Here is a 15,559-nt window from a genome sequence, read left to right as displayed (position 1 = left end):
GCAAGCACATGGGCATGGCAAGATTTTCAGGCTATCAGCCGGGGACTCAAATTGCTATTGGTCATATGGGAGTTCAACATCTTAACCACTGCAGCACCTGCTGGCCCCAAGAAGTAATTTTGATATTTATAATTATAAATATACAGTAATTTATAAATTTGTAATAATATTCCATACTGGGATTGCTAATGGGTTGAAAACTGATCTTTTTAGAATAAAATAGTTATAAACTTCCTTGCAAATATATATTAATATCAGTACTTATAAGAACATAAATATCTAAAACATGTTTTGGTAGATAGCTATAGATCCTTAATAAAATGATCTAGATAAGTGATAAGCATAACTTAGTAAAAATGACTAACACTTGTCATTTCTAAAAACTATACCAAGAATTAAGAGCAGCTCTTGTGGGACCGGCAGATGGCATAGTGGATAAGGCGCTGGATACTCCCACATGTCCAACCATGGTTTGAGTCCTGGAACTGGTGGCTTCCTTTCTCACTCTCTCTTTCTCTCTCTCTGTCTCTCTCTGGTCAAGTTAAAATGAATGAATGAATAAAATAAAATAAAATAAATATATATTTTTTTTAAAAAGTAGTTCTTGCACTGAATCTGCTTTTACTACTTAAAAATGTAGTTCTTGCACTGAATCTGCTTTTACTACTTCAAACTGTTTATTTATAACAATAAATATCAAAATTGCTTCTTGGGGCCAGCAGGTGGTGCTGTGGTTAAGATGTTGACTCACCACATCACAACAACAGGATTGAAAAGCCTACTCTGACATTTTTCCCAGTTCTGATCTTGAGCTAGGTAGCCTATATTAGCACAACCACAACACCGAGACTGGCTAAGCTCATGTCAGCCTACACTCAACATATTTCTTTTTCTTCTCATTGTTCCTGAATATTATTTGTGGATAATTGCATGTTTTTTCTACTTTTTATCATGTTTATTGAACTCCTTGGGTCTGGGTAGACATAATATGATGTTTTGCAGATGGAAGTACTTCCACAATACTTGTAAAAATATGTTTGTAAATAAAATACAAGTACGAAAGTTTGCGTTTATTTAGAGTATGCAAGGTCTTGGTGTATAGCAGTCGTTTGGTGACTCCTTCAGCACGAGGTCAGGTAGACCACTGTAAAAGGGAAGGAGGGCTGTCCTGCATCTTATTGTGCTGCTAACGTCCAGTGCTCTATGGCTCTGTTGCCCACAGTCAATCCAGAACCCATCCTGCTCTGTTTATAGCAGAGGGTAGACCTCTTCTCTGTTAATACCCTCAAGTTCTCTTCATTCTGTAGGTTGATTCTTTCTGATTTCTCTCCTCCATTTTTACTGTTTATGATTATTTTAACATGGCTTAGCCTCTAACACATATTTGATATGTTTTATTCTGAACCCTAAATGTTACCTTATATGGACATTATGCCATCTTCTCATACCCCTGCAGCCCTGGTTGGAATTAATGCATTCTTCTTCCTTTCCTCCCCAGAGTGATCCATGCAGGTTGTTTGGGAACAGAGGCCTGCTCTCTGCAGAAATCAGCTTTGCTTTGAAAGCAAATGTATGTCCCAAGCCAAATGGAGAAAAGGAACAGTCAGGACCAGAGGGATTTTGCCTCCTCTCTCTTCAGCCAAGTTCCTTGCAACCTTTTTGTTATTCTTGGAGTCAGAGAGACAGCAGAGCACTTTGCATAACAGAGGAAAGTACTAGAAGTCTAGACTGGGGACTTGGATTCCTGTTTTTTAACTAGGTTAGTTCTCAGGACACTCTTTACAGGTAATCTCAGCATTAAAAATCAGATCTTACCTGCATAATACCTGTCAGAAGCATCGCTCATAAAAAAATTAAAATGTTACACAGCAACTGAAGAGGTATTTAAATTTCAAACAAGAACAGTTATAGCAGGAGAGTAATCCTTCAACACAAGTTCCTCTTAAAAATGTCTTATTTGGGGTCCATCAGGCAGCATAGCATTTGTGTTGTTGGACTCCCACATGACCAACTGCAGTTTGAGTTTCCAATTCCGCGGACTGAAAAACACCAGGCACATGTGCGTCTGTGCCCAAGATCCCAGGAGGAGAATGGAGGAAAACAGATTATGGTGTGGCCATTCTCACTTTCCCTCTCACTGTCTCTGTCTCTGTTTCTCTCTCTGGCAAGCAGACATGCCCTAAAGCAAAATAAAATGCTCAAAAAAAAAAAGAATGTCTTATTTGATATTTTTACATTACATAGCCTCTAATCCATTATCTTTTTACAAATAATGTGAGGCCAAGAGGCCAGAATAAAAGTGTCTGACTATTGTGTGATGAAAAGAGAAACAAGCCATGGGTATCCTAAACCCAATAAATCACAGTGTTTGGTTGCCTGAACACCATACTGTGGTGCTTGGATATCTAGCTGTTTGTGCAGCTGCAGAAATAACTAGAATGACTTCAGGTATAAAAAAACTGGTTATTTCAACACTAACTCCAGCCAAAGTAATCCTCTCTGTTCTAGACTTTTAGAAGTTGCCTTAGATAGTCCTGATATTTCCTTAAGGTCTAAATATAGTCAGAACCTTTAGGATCCTCCATCTCAATCTAAAACTAAAATATTTGAAATTAGTCACAACAAATGACACACTTAGAGGTTCCAACGAATAGAGTAGGTCTGTGTTTGAGACCGAAAGGGACCATTTCTCCGGCTCTGACACAGCTACACAGGTTTATGTGACAGGTTCCACGTGCAACCTATGACCACCTTGCAGGGCTCAGGTGGGAGTCACTGGTGTGGCAAAGGTCCTTGCAGCATAATAAAAGCAAGCTCTGCTCTGGTGTTGCAGAAGGTATGAGTCATTGATCTTTCTCTAAGGGACATACATGTTAATGTGGTCTAATAAAAATTCCAAAATTTATGTTTTGAAATGAAAACTCTACAACATGAAGCGAAAGAAAGAAATCCATCCATATATACATTTGAAAAGAAAGGAAAATATTCTATAATTACTCCAGAGAGTTTTTTTTTCTTTTTTTTTTTTTTTTTTTTTTTTTTTTGAGTTTTTTGCTATAGGGCACGTGCACTCGCCAGAGAGACAGAGACAGAAAGTGAGAAATCAACCCCCTGGGGGGGGGTTGGCCACATTGCAATCCCTTCTCCTCCATTTTCTTCTCGGGATCTTGGGCACACACGCACACGTGCCCAGTGTTACTTTAAGCCACTGGGTCCAGGACTCGAACTGTGGTAGACTACATGGGAGTCCAGCGACATAGCCATTACGCTAACTGCTGGTCCCAAGAGTTTTCATTTTTTTTAATCTATCGATTTGATGAAGACTGCTGAGTAAAGATACAGGCAGAAGAAATGCTCATGTACTTGTGATGAAAGGTAAGATGAGAATGGGTTCTCTGTTCTGTAGTAATTTGTATAATACAGCTCATATAGGCTTAAGCTATTTACACTCAATAATTTAACTGAAAAATGTCTATTTCCAGAAAAAAAAACTAATGTCCAGAGAAACATTCGTGCGCTAAGATGTATAATTGTTTCAGTCTTCCATACGATAGGACTTTCAATATAAATCCATGTTCTTCATTTGAGAGAACATAGCCCAGCTTCTCTTAATTGTATTTTATAGCATGGTTTACAGGGCTCATCATGTTTGGCCAACATTCTCACACACTTGTGTGCATGTGTGCACATTTACACATGGACTCCATCACTAAACTATTTTATAATGTGTCTTCTGTAGGTAGTAGCATAGAAGCGAACAAAACATTTTGATAATGACCTGCACATCTTGTAGAATGCTGGGTATGACATCCAATTGTCTGCTCTCTACCCCCTCAAGAATATCCAAAAGACAAAATTTCACAGTAGATTATTTCAAAAAGATATAAATTACTCCTTTATCTTATTATACTACTTTTTTGGACTTCTGATCGTTGATATTTCAGAAAAATATTTAATATCTTAAATAATTATCTTCATAAAATGGAGTTTAATTCTGTACTTCCATATTCTAGGGGGTACCACCATAAATAAAAATATGATTTTTATTTTCGTATTTGTTCCAAAAATTTTTTCTCACTTCCACTTAGAATACGTTCAAAAGAGAACTTCACTTGAACACTAGCAAAAAGAACACACATAATCTATATAACAATCCTTCTTCAAACCTAAGAAGAGAGCTGTATTTTTTTATTATTATTATTATTTTTTTTTTGGAGAGGTTTTTGCTATAGGGCGTGTGCGCTCGCCAGACAGACAAAGACATAGAGACAGAAAGCGAGAAATCACCCCCCAGAGGGGATGGTCACGCCGCAATCCCTTCTCCTCCATTTTCCTCTCGGGATCTTGGGCACGCACGCACACGCGCCTGGCGTGAGTTTTAAGCCACCGGGTCCGGGACGCGAACCGCAGTTGACTACGTGGGAGTCCAGCGACATAGCCATTACGCTAACTGCTGGTTCCCGAGAGCTGTATTTTTGAAAAATCTAATGGACTAAAACTCATTATGGTACATGAGGAAAGGAAGGTATAGTTATCGACGCTGGCAAGAAGTCAGTTTAACGTCTGGCAGATTAGACACAGTATGGACTGGCATGGCTATTTAGAATTCCTGGGAAACTCCAGAATCAGGAAAATCTAAAACAATCTTCCAATTCTTTTTCATGGGCCTTCATTGAGTATATACAAGAAAGCTTAGGAGTCGGATAAGAGAGCTAAGAGAGACTGTTTTCTGGAGCACAGACATGTCAAAGGGTAAAACAGGAAAATTAAAGAGACCTCATTTGCACCCTAGGCTTCACTAAATATGGCCACCTATGACTGGGTGACTGGGAGTGGAACTGAAACCTCTGCCTCCCTGATGAGGAGCAGCTGTTTGGGGCCTGCTGAAGTCTGAGGCCAGAGTAGAAATGAGATAAAAGCTGAGGCACTGGAGGCTTTAGGCTGATTATCAGACAGCAGCTCTCTGATGCCGAAACTGAGGAGGTAAAATAACTGTCTATGAATTCTAAACTAAGAGAGCCTGCTGAAGTCTGACGGCATGGCACAAAAATCTCCAAACACTCAGACATCGACAAAGATTCTGATCTTCCACTCAAATCACTTAAAGCATCTGCTGAACTGAATATAAGAAAGCATAAGAAAAAAGTACAGATATCTCAACTACAGATTAGCTTTATCTGGTCCCTAAAACAACCTATCCTATCCTAGTCATCAGTGCTAGTTATTTAGCTTCTCCTGCTCTTTTATACACAATGTTTGTAATACAGTGAAAAATTATCAGACACACAAGAAACAAAGAAATATGAAGAGCCAGATTTAAAAGTTATTCAATTACCTGATAGAGACTTTAGTATAACTATGATAAATACATAAAATTATCAAGAGGAAAAGTTTGCAACTTATAGACACAAATAGATAATTTCCATGAAATACCACATCAATATTAACATGTGTCAAATGCTAGAAATAAAAAGTGCTGAATGTAAAAAGAATACTAAAAATCGATTTTTCCTCGACTAATAAAATTATTTTCATAGGATTATTAACAGACTGAATGCAATTGAAGAAAGGCTTTATAAAAGTAGAGAGAAGTAATTAGACATTATCTAAATAGAAACACAAAGGTACATACACACACACACACACACACACACACACACACACACACGGTCCCTGATTCACAGAATCACATCAAACCATCTAACTGCATGCCAAGTGAGACCAAAAAGAAGAGAGAAAGAGAGTGGGGTGGAGGAAATATTTGAAGACGTAATGACTCAGAATTTTCCAAAGTTGAAGAAAATATCAATCTGAGAACAAGGCATCAGCAACCCCCCACTGGGATAAATAAATTCTTATCAAGCTGAGAATCAAATATGAAGAGAAATCTTGAAAGCTGTCAAAGAAAATGGACCTTACATACAGAAAAATAAACAAGAAGTAAAAACTGACCTCATCAGAAACAACTGAGGCAAAAGACAAAGAAACAACATTTTTAAGGTGCTCAAAGGAAAAAAATCAACTTATACTTTATATCCAACAAAGGCTTTGTTTAAATATGAAATAAACACATTTTCTAATGGACAAAACCTGAAGCAACCTGTACAATTAGAAATGTTATAAGAAGTTCTTTATTCATGGAGATTATAGCAGATAGGAATCTAGTTTTACAGAGAGGAAAACAGGATCCAGGAATAGTAAATATGCTGGTAAATACAGAGACACTTTGATACACCTTTCACAACATCAAAGCTAGAAAACAGCTTTCTCAGTCTGATAGAGGGCATCTGTAATGGCATGCTTCAAACACTGAAGGAAAAAAAAATGTCAACCAAGAATATTATAGCCAATAAAACTATACTCTAAAACTGAGGCAAAGTAAAGACACTCTCAGCCTGAGACAATTTGTAACTAACAGATTTGTCATACGAGAAATGCTGAAGGAAACTCTACAGGCTGAAAGCAGTTGATCTCACACATTAATGTGAAAAGCACCACACAAAAATAAGGCTCACTAGTAAAGGTAATTATGTGATTATAAAATACAGTATAAATACATATTTATTCTCTTTATTCCTCTTAATTTATTTTAAAGCAACTGTACAAAACATATATATACATATACACACACACATATATATACACACGTACATGTCTATATATATATGTTTGTATATGATCAAAATTGTGTTATTGGATCTGTAACACATAGATATGAAATGTATTTTAACAATAGTTGAACAAAGGAGATAAGTAGAAGCATAGCTGTAAGAAAATAACAAATGGTAACTAAAATCCACGTGAACAGTGAGGACCAAAAATTCTAAATAAAAAGTTAATATAACGAACTGTGTAAGTATATACTTGCTTGCCTTTCTTCTCTTAAGAGTCAAGAGAAAAAAATTATAGAAAGTAATTATAACAGACAGTTCTTAGATTTCTAACATATAGATGTCATACATTTAACAGCAATAGCACAAAAAGAAGCAGATGAAATAACTATTTGATAGAAGCATTTCCATATCAGTTAAGAACTTTATTATGATAAGGTCAGATACATCTGCTAAGCTGAGAATAACCACTGAATATGTATACACACACACACACACACACACACACACACACACAGAGTATCATTTAAGGCATTAATGTTACACTATAATAGGCTCACATAATCCAAAAGAAAGCAGTAAGGAAGGAATAGAGAGACAAAAAAGTGAAATTTTTTGGAAGCTAAAATACAATGACAAGTATAAATCCAATGCTATCTGTAATAACATTAAACATTAATGAATTAAAGAATTCAACCAAAAGGCTGAGATTATCAGACTAAATAATATTGTCAACAGAAAACTTACCTATACAAACAGGATGAAAGCAAAAGAATTGGAAAAGATATATCATACAAACAGAAAATCCAATAAAGCAGGAGTGGCTAATCTAATAGCAGAAGCATCCTGTTTATAACACAACTCTCACCTCCTCCTGCTTCTTCTATATTATTTCTCATTAGCACTCCTTGAAATTTTACTTGCTCTATATTTTAACTATTTATTGGCATCTCTGCTATTGTAAATTAAGCCCCTTCTAGGCAGACATATTTTGTCTTTTTGTTCATTCTATTCAACTGAATAATCAACATCTAGAATAGGTTCTGGCATATAGTAGGAGCTCAGTAAATACAAAGGAACTTTGAAAATGCAGTATATGATGGTATTAAAGTACAAGTTTATTTTGGTGGAAGATTTTTTTGAAATTCATGCATAGCATTTTTATAATATGTAGTTTTCATAAATTTTTTTGAAGATTTTTTGGTCTGTAGGTTTAATGGACAAGAATTATGGGTCATGATCTAGGAAGTAGAAATAGAATAGTTAATAAATAAAACAAAGGCTGTGCCATCATAGATCTTGTTTTCTAATGAATTTTTTTTAAAGAAGTATATTTTTATTGATTTACACAGTAAGAATGCATTAGTCATTAGTGAAAATGATTGCAGAGCTGGCCCCATAGCCTGGTGATTAGAAGAGCCAGATCCCACATGACCAACTATGGTTCAAATCCTGGCTTTGGAAGTTTAAAAAACATGTGAGGCGTATATATGTGTGAGTGCCCCAAGTCCCAACAAGATGGAGAAATGGAGAAGAGCTTGCAGTGTGACCACACACAGAGAGGGGGTTGTAGTGAGACCACATTGACTAGGGAGGGGGTTCTTTCTCTCTCTCTCTGTTTCTCTCTGTCTCTCAGGTCTCTCTCTCTGTCTTCCTCTCTGTCTCTCAGGTGAACACACTTGTCCTCTGGCATTAAAAAAAAAGAAAATGAATATGAATGCTATTAGTATTCCTTTTTCAGAGTCAAACCAAATTTAAGTCATTTATTAGTTATTTTGCTCTTCAATATCAATGGCTAGTGAATGTGGCTATATTTCTTTTACCTGCAGTTTTATTATTATCATCCTTTTTTATTCTCTTCAGATGTAGAAACTGACCAGGATTTAGGTTTTTCGAATATCTAAAAAGTTTGTAAAATAATTTTTCAGTTTGTTTTATTTTACCAATTATATGTATGGATAACTCTTACAACTATAAGAATAATATAATAGAAATGTTTCACTTGTTTCTGATTTATTTGAACTTTATATATATGTGGAGAATCACTTGATATTGAAATATACTCTAAATCCTTATAACAAACTTCAGGTTTGTATTTGATTCATTTATCGTGAAAGAGAAAAATATCAAATAGAAGTCAATTTAAATTATTAATAAAACATCTTAGTGAGCAATATCCTAGTATGTTTAGATAAATGTAAATGAGAGTTGGGCCAATAGGTGGTGTGAAGGTTAAGGCACTAGAGCCCACATGGACAGCTAAGTGATTCAAGTCCTGAACCCAGTGGGGTGAAAATCACAGTGGGCATGTCAATGTGTGTGACCAAATTGCCAAGAAGACACTGGAAGAGAAGGGACTGTGGCATGGTCATCCTCACTGGGAGGTGATTTCTCTAGCTTTCTCTTTCTCTGTGTCTCCTTGGTGAGCATATGCTACCTAAAGGAAAAAAAAAACTAAAAAAGCAAAAAAGATAAAATGAAAATCAGTTTGGAGATATGGTATTAATTATTTTTTCAATTTTATTTTTTTTAAATGTGTGTGTGTGTATGTGTGCGTGTGCATAAGGTCTTACCTTAAAACAAGGTTTCACTCTGAACTTTCTGCCTCAGCATCCCAAGTAGCTGGGTATAGACAGTTAGCACCTTGCCCAGCCTTTTAGGATGGGCCGACATCACCCAGGCCTCCTGGTGGCCCCCATCTGCTGAGCAGCAGCGGCCAGTATGCACTGGATGTGGATGGGTCTAGTTTGCTTAGTTCATAAAAAGAAAAGTACTTTATTCACCACTTTAACCCTATTTTTATGTCCCTTATTTATGCATCTTAAAGAAATTCTGGCAACCACAGTTTGTTAAAAAAAATTGTCAACGATAAATAATGGAAACAATTTATTTATGGAAAAGATCATCTACTTTCTTTGAAAGTAAATTGGCATGTGATATTGTAGGCCAGTCATAACAAACAGCAATGAGAACAGTTGACAAGGGGAAGTACTTACTCTTAATTATATTTTTCTGGTCAGCTTTTAGAAAATCATAATATGAGTGGGAAAAAAAAGTCAAAAGATCCAAAAGTTCTTGAGAAATCTGTTTTGAGGAAATTCATGCCAGACAGGATCATTTTCAGGTTCAAAAAAGAGTTTTCATAGTAAGATTTAGATGATTAATTTAACATTTCTGATCAATGTGCCTTTTTAAAAATGAGGAACTAGGGGCCAGCAGGTGCTGGAATTCCCACAGGGCGACCGTGGTTTGAGTCCCAGACTGTGTGTCTCTGTCTTTCTCTGGCAAAATTCATGTGAAAAAAATAGTAATAAATAAATAAAATAAATATTTCTTAGAAAAAAGAATTATACTACTTACATAATTGGATAAGATGGGTTGTAAATAATAAGTTACATGCCATTTGTCAAAAGAAAAAAAAAAAGATTTCCCAATGGTTGTTTTGCCAGTAAACCTTAGTTCCATGTGGCTCATGGAGAAACCCAGGAGGCCTCTATTTGCTTTTCCATTAGAGACTTAGGCATGCTGCTTCTTCCCCTATTGCCTTAAATGTTTAAATACCTAAGTTCCACGTATAGTTTCCTTCATTACCACAGAACTGGAATACCAAAGTAAATAAATAAAGTGTTAGAGAAAAAGGCCTTTGGAAGCAGATCATTCTCAAAAGCCTCCAGAGTTTAGTTTTCAATAGAAGAATTTGTTCTGAAAGCGTAGACAGATTAGAGACAAACAAAACTCACTCACCCGTTTTTGCATCTTTCCAGTCATCTGAAAGAATGGTCTTGGTCTGGATCGTGTACTTGGAGATGGGACTGTGATTGTCTGAACCACGGCTCCAAGTAAGGGCCACGGAAGTGGCTCTAATGTCTTCAATTCTCAGACCACCTGGTGGGCCTGGAGGGCCTAGAATAAAAATTCAGGTAATGGATCAATGAATTCCAACTAATGAATTAAACACCCATCACAATAAAAAGATGACTTCCTTGCCAACTTAAAAACATTTGGACGATATCCTCAGCATTGCTGCATTTCTTTTACGTATAAAGTATAAAAAATTATAATATTTGTGGTTTTCACTAAATGATTCACATTGCCTCTTTTTAAAGAGAGAGCTAAGTGCTATCATTTAAAAATGGCATCCTCATTCAGGATATATATGATAATTCCAGATGCATAAAATGCTGTTTTCATTTATGGTAACCAATACAGACTGTAGCACAGTGAAATTTAATAAATGCATACTAAATACATAAATTGGAAGTGGTAGCACAATTCAGTCTAGATATGAGAATAATTGGTCAAATATTTAATGCTGTCTCTCCAAAACAGAATAAATCTTTTCTTACAATCCTAAAAGTTGTAAGAGTTTATATTACTTGGAATGGAAATTTCTACTAACCATTTTTATGTATAATTTTGGGTGGCAAACCTCATGTTAATTATAGTAAAAAACAAACATTAAAAGAAATGTTTCTACTTATACAAAATCCAGAAAACAGTTGTGAAAATCAAAGATATACTGGAAGTTCTCTGGAAACATTAAAGTATATATTGAAGAGTATTAGGATAAAAGCATTGTTATTACAGAATATAAAACAATGTAAAATAGGTTACCATAATGTTTCATAATTCAACAACACTATTGTTTGTTCATCCTCTAAACCAGGAGCACTGAGCTGGATGGTAGGGATTAAAAGGTAAATGGGACATAAAGCCCAACTACACTGGCACAGCAGCAGGGCAATAACTGCTGCATGGAGCTGGAGCCACCTGGAAGGTCCAGGTTCAGTTCCCAGACCCACAACAGGCCAGGTGTGCTGGTGCCTGCCAAGAACCTGGCTAAAGGGGATGCTATGGCAGGAGGCTTGCGGCTTGGTGAGACTCTGCCCAAAAGACCTCTCTCTCTTCTTCCTCTCTCTTCTCTCTCTCTTTCTCCCTTGCTTTCTCCTTCCCTCTTACTCTTCCACCAAATAAATAAATAAATAAATAAGAAACATAACTTTGGGGCTTCAAAGAGCTCTTTGTCTTGAAAAGGGTAAAAGAGACCAGCAAACAGATGACTAGAATAGAAAGCAGTAGAGGCCATAATAAGTGTAAGCAAGACACTTTCTTACAATTGCTTTTTTTTTTGGAGAGGTTTTTGCTATAGGGTACGTGCGCTTGCCAGACAGACAGACAGAGAGAGACAGAGAGACAGAAAGTGAGAAATCACCCCCAAGGGAGGATGGCCACACCACAATCCCTTCTCCTCCATTCTCCTCTCAGGACCTTGGGCATGCATACAAGCGCGCCCAGCGTGAGTTTAAGCCACCGGGTTCAGGACTCGAACCGCGGTCGACTACGTGGGAATCCAGCAACATAGCCATTACGCTAACTACTGGTCCCTCACAATTGCTTTTTGTTTTTTTATAATGAGGGGAAAAAGGGCCCTTCAAATGACAAAGTGGCATCTATAGCTTAATGACAAAGTAAAAAAGCCTCTCTGTGAAGAGACAGCTCTTTAACAGACATTTCAGAAAATGCCATCACTTGTCTGCTTTGCACCAGAAAGGAATCCATCCTCAAGTAAATTAAGCATAATAGATATAATAATTCATCAATTTGGTTAAATAGCAACTTCATCTTTTTCATAATAAATGTAATACTAATGGAGATAATGAAGATATTTGTTTTTATTTTTTCAGCTGAAAGTAAATACCTTCATATTTACATATCAGTTGAATTTTTAAGTCTAGGTGGCTTTTTTCAGGAGTCTTTGACTTTTGCAGAGCAACACCCCAAACTTCCACAAATTTCCTTACCATTGGTCCCAAGGAGAAAAAAATGAGTGTAGATCAACATAAGCACATCACTACTAATATTAAAATAATGCAACACATCCTATCAATGGCTGCAAAGTTTATTATTTGGAAATATATTGCGTATTCATATAATAGAGGCAAAGAAAATTTTAGAAATTAAAAATCTATAGTAGTGTAATTATATTTTTGATGTTAAATCATTGAAAATAAACACATAACACAGAACATATCTGATATTCAGAGAAAATAAGCTGCATTTTTTTTATTTTAAATTTATTCATTCTCTGCATTAATTCACTATACACCATCACAACACACAAATGAATTTTCCATCCAAAATACACTGTGCACTGGCTCAATCAAGCACATCGGCAAAAAAAGAGAGAAAGAGAAAATACTGGAGGAAGCCACGGGAGAGAATAACAGGAGCAACAGGAACTGAGGGGCAGCCCTGACCAAATAGGGGGTGTCAAGATGCCTCCCACCTTGTGGACCCTTCCACACCTGGAGGGGCCTGTGCAGCAGGGCCAGCTCACGAGTCAAGCGGACTGTGGCCGTGTGCTGGTCCGTGCCATCAGGGCAGAGCCTGGACCAGGCGGGAGGGCTCGAGTGCCCTGGGCTCCTCTGCATGCTATCACCCACTCTGGCGCGAGTGAGCAGAACAGTGTTCCGTGTGAGTGCCGTGTCGAAGAGGGTTTGAAGCACGTGCTAATGTCCTGTGAAGTCAATGGCATGCCTCTCGTCATTCAGGTGACAGTTTCTCAGTTTCTTTATTTTTTTAGTTTTTTTTGCAACATTTGCATATGCACTCAACAGAGAGAGGGAAAGTGAGAAATCACCACCCGGGGGGATGGCCATGCTGCAATCCCTTCTCCCTCCTCCTGGGATTTTTTTTTTAATTTATTCATTTTCTACATTAATTCACTATACACCATCACAACACACAAATGAATTTTCCATCCAAAATACACTGTGCATTGGCTCAATCAAGCACATCAACATACATGTTCTCAGCAAATAATTTTCCAATTCTTATGTCCTGCATACCTTGCCTTTTGTTTTGCCATCCCCGATTCCCCATCCCCCACCCTCTGCCATGTCCCATCCTCCTCCCACATTGTCCCTGACATCCATGGTTGCCCTCCATACCTTCCCCACCCCCATTCAATTGATCTGCCAATGAACTTAATTAGTCTAAATATATCCAATAAATAAGCTGCATTTTTCATGTTTAAAAAAACCACATTGAAATATTGTGCACATAACACACCCAAGAAATTCATTACTTCATATAACATCATTCCAAGTCAATTACTAAGTGTAATATTTCAGAACTTTAAAGTGAAAAATAAGATATGAAAAAAAAAAAAAAAGTCCTAGAATGCATGCATCTGGACAGTTTTTCTGAGCACAGGGGCCTAGCATTTGAAAACATTAAAGGAAGTAAAGACAAAATTGTCATTGGTTAATCCTTAAATATTAAAGTATAAATCGTTTTTCTCATGCTATTTTCTGTAGCTCTTTTAGTATCAAATGAATAATATTTTACAAATGCCAGATTAAATCCACATATTAATAGTGTATTTTTAGGACATAATATGTGTGATGATTTCCCTCAGTCATCCATTTATTGAAGAGCAGTATTGCTGAGCAAACCACTATATGTCTGACCACTTTTTTACTGATGTATGTCTGGCCGATAGTGAGTTCTTAGTAAATACTTGGTGAATACATTTGACTTGAACTTATCACATTTGATCATCAGACCATTCTATAACATAATGATCATCTTCAATGTCATCTCCATTCTTCTATTTGTCTTGAAATACTATATTATTGTAAGGAGGTAGACTTGAGATGACAGATGGAAAGGGGTAGGTTGAAATCCTCCAAATCTCGGTGTGACAGTATAACTTGACAGTGATTCAGTTGATGCGAAGTAGAATTTTCTGTTTTGCAATTGCCTACTAATGTCTCTCAGTAATTATCTGAGGATAAATCATACCATTTAAAAACCTCCAGAAAACAACCCCCACCCCTAACCGCAAAAAAACTAAAACACTATTTTAGAGTTCAAAATAGGCTTGGCTTTATATTCTGTGCTCTGATTCATCTTGGGCAAGTTTCTTAAATTTACTAATAACTTTTATTCTCATCTGTGAAATGGGCGTAATAAAAATAGAACACATGTAAAGGCAGTTAGGATTAAAATACCAACTTTAAAGAGATGCAGTGCTAGGCCTTCTTCTGGTAAGAGCTCTCTGGCCATCTTAGCTGCCACTTAGCAGTAATTATCAGTATTTGTTAATCCTTGTCAGGAGGATGTTTGCTTCATTGTTCATTGCTACTTGTTTGTTGAAATGAAAAGTATCTCAGGAAAGTAAACCCATTTCAGTAAACGTGATGGAGATGAGGGAATGCTGGGAATGTGAAGATACTCTGATGCATACTCAGGCATCTGGGTATGGCACAAATAGAGCAAAAAAAACCACAGAGACAAACTTGGATAGTCTTGAGTTCAACCCAGGGGCAGCCCCACAATGGCTCTTACAAGGAAGGTTTTAAAGCAGTGTAGGCTGATGTTACTTGCTTAGTTTATTCAGAATGAAAACAAAAGTGTCATTGTGGGCCCAACAGTGGTGCAATGGTAAAGCAACTGAGGTGTCATGGTGATTAAGGTGTTGGTCTCCCACATGGATGACTGGTTTGAGTTCTGGATCTGGTGGCTTGCTTTCTCACTTTCCCTTTCTCTCCTTCTTTGTTTCTCTCTGGTCAAATTAAAAAAAGAAAAATAATAATAATAACAAATAAAATTAAATAAATAATTCTTTAAAAAAAAGAAAAGCAACTGAACCCACATGCGATGGTCCTGGTTTGCATTTGGTGGCCTCACTGAGCATGCGGGCATGCAGGTGCATGTCTGAGGTCTGGACTGGCTGAGACTGGGAGTGGCTTGTGGAGTGAAGTCTCTTTTAAGGGTACCTATCTCCTTGTTTTTCTATCTATTTCTGTGCCTTTCTCATGGAAGAAATAAATAAATAAATTTTAAAAAGAAAAAAAATGGAAAGAAAATGTGTGTAGTGGTAGAAAAAATAAGGCAGCAAGGTTTCCTCAGCACAAAGGAAGGGATTTAGAGACAGACCGCTC

At 36.8% G+C, this 15,559-nt stretch overlaps 1 protein-coding gene across 2 annotated transcripts in view; it reads right to left on the bottom strand.

The window, feature by feature from the left end:
- CNTN1 (contactin 1) overlaps positions 1–15,559 on the bottom strand; it is a 294,525-nt gene that overhangs the window by 65,740 nt on the left and 213,226 nt on the right. For both annotated transcript variants that reach the window (XM_006167209.2, XM_006167210.2), the window contains exon 16: positions 10,356–10,514. In XM_006167209.2, coding sequence (XP_006167271.1) covers positions 10,356–10,514 — 159 coding nt within the window. The remainder of the gene's footprint in view (positions 1–10,355; positions 10,515–15,559) is intronic.

Source organism: Tupaia chinensis, unplaced genomic scaffold (genome assembly GCF_000334495.1).
Source record: "Tupaia chinensis unplaced genomic scaffold, TupChi_1.0 Scaffold144624_1, whole genome shotgun sequence".
NCBI classification, from domain to species: domain Eukaryota; kingdom Metazoa; phylum Chordata; class Mammalia; order Scandentia; family Tupaiidae; genus Tupaia; species Tupaia belangeri.
Note: the sequence above shows the minus strand (reverse complement) of the source record. Positions and strands in the feature narration are given on the sequence as shown.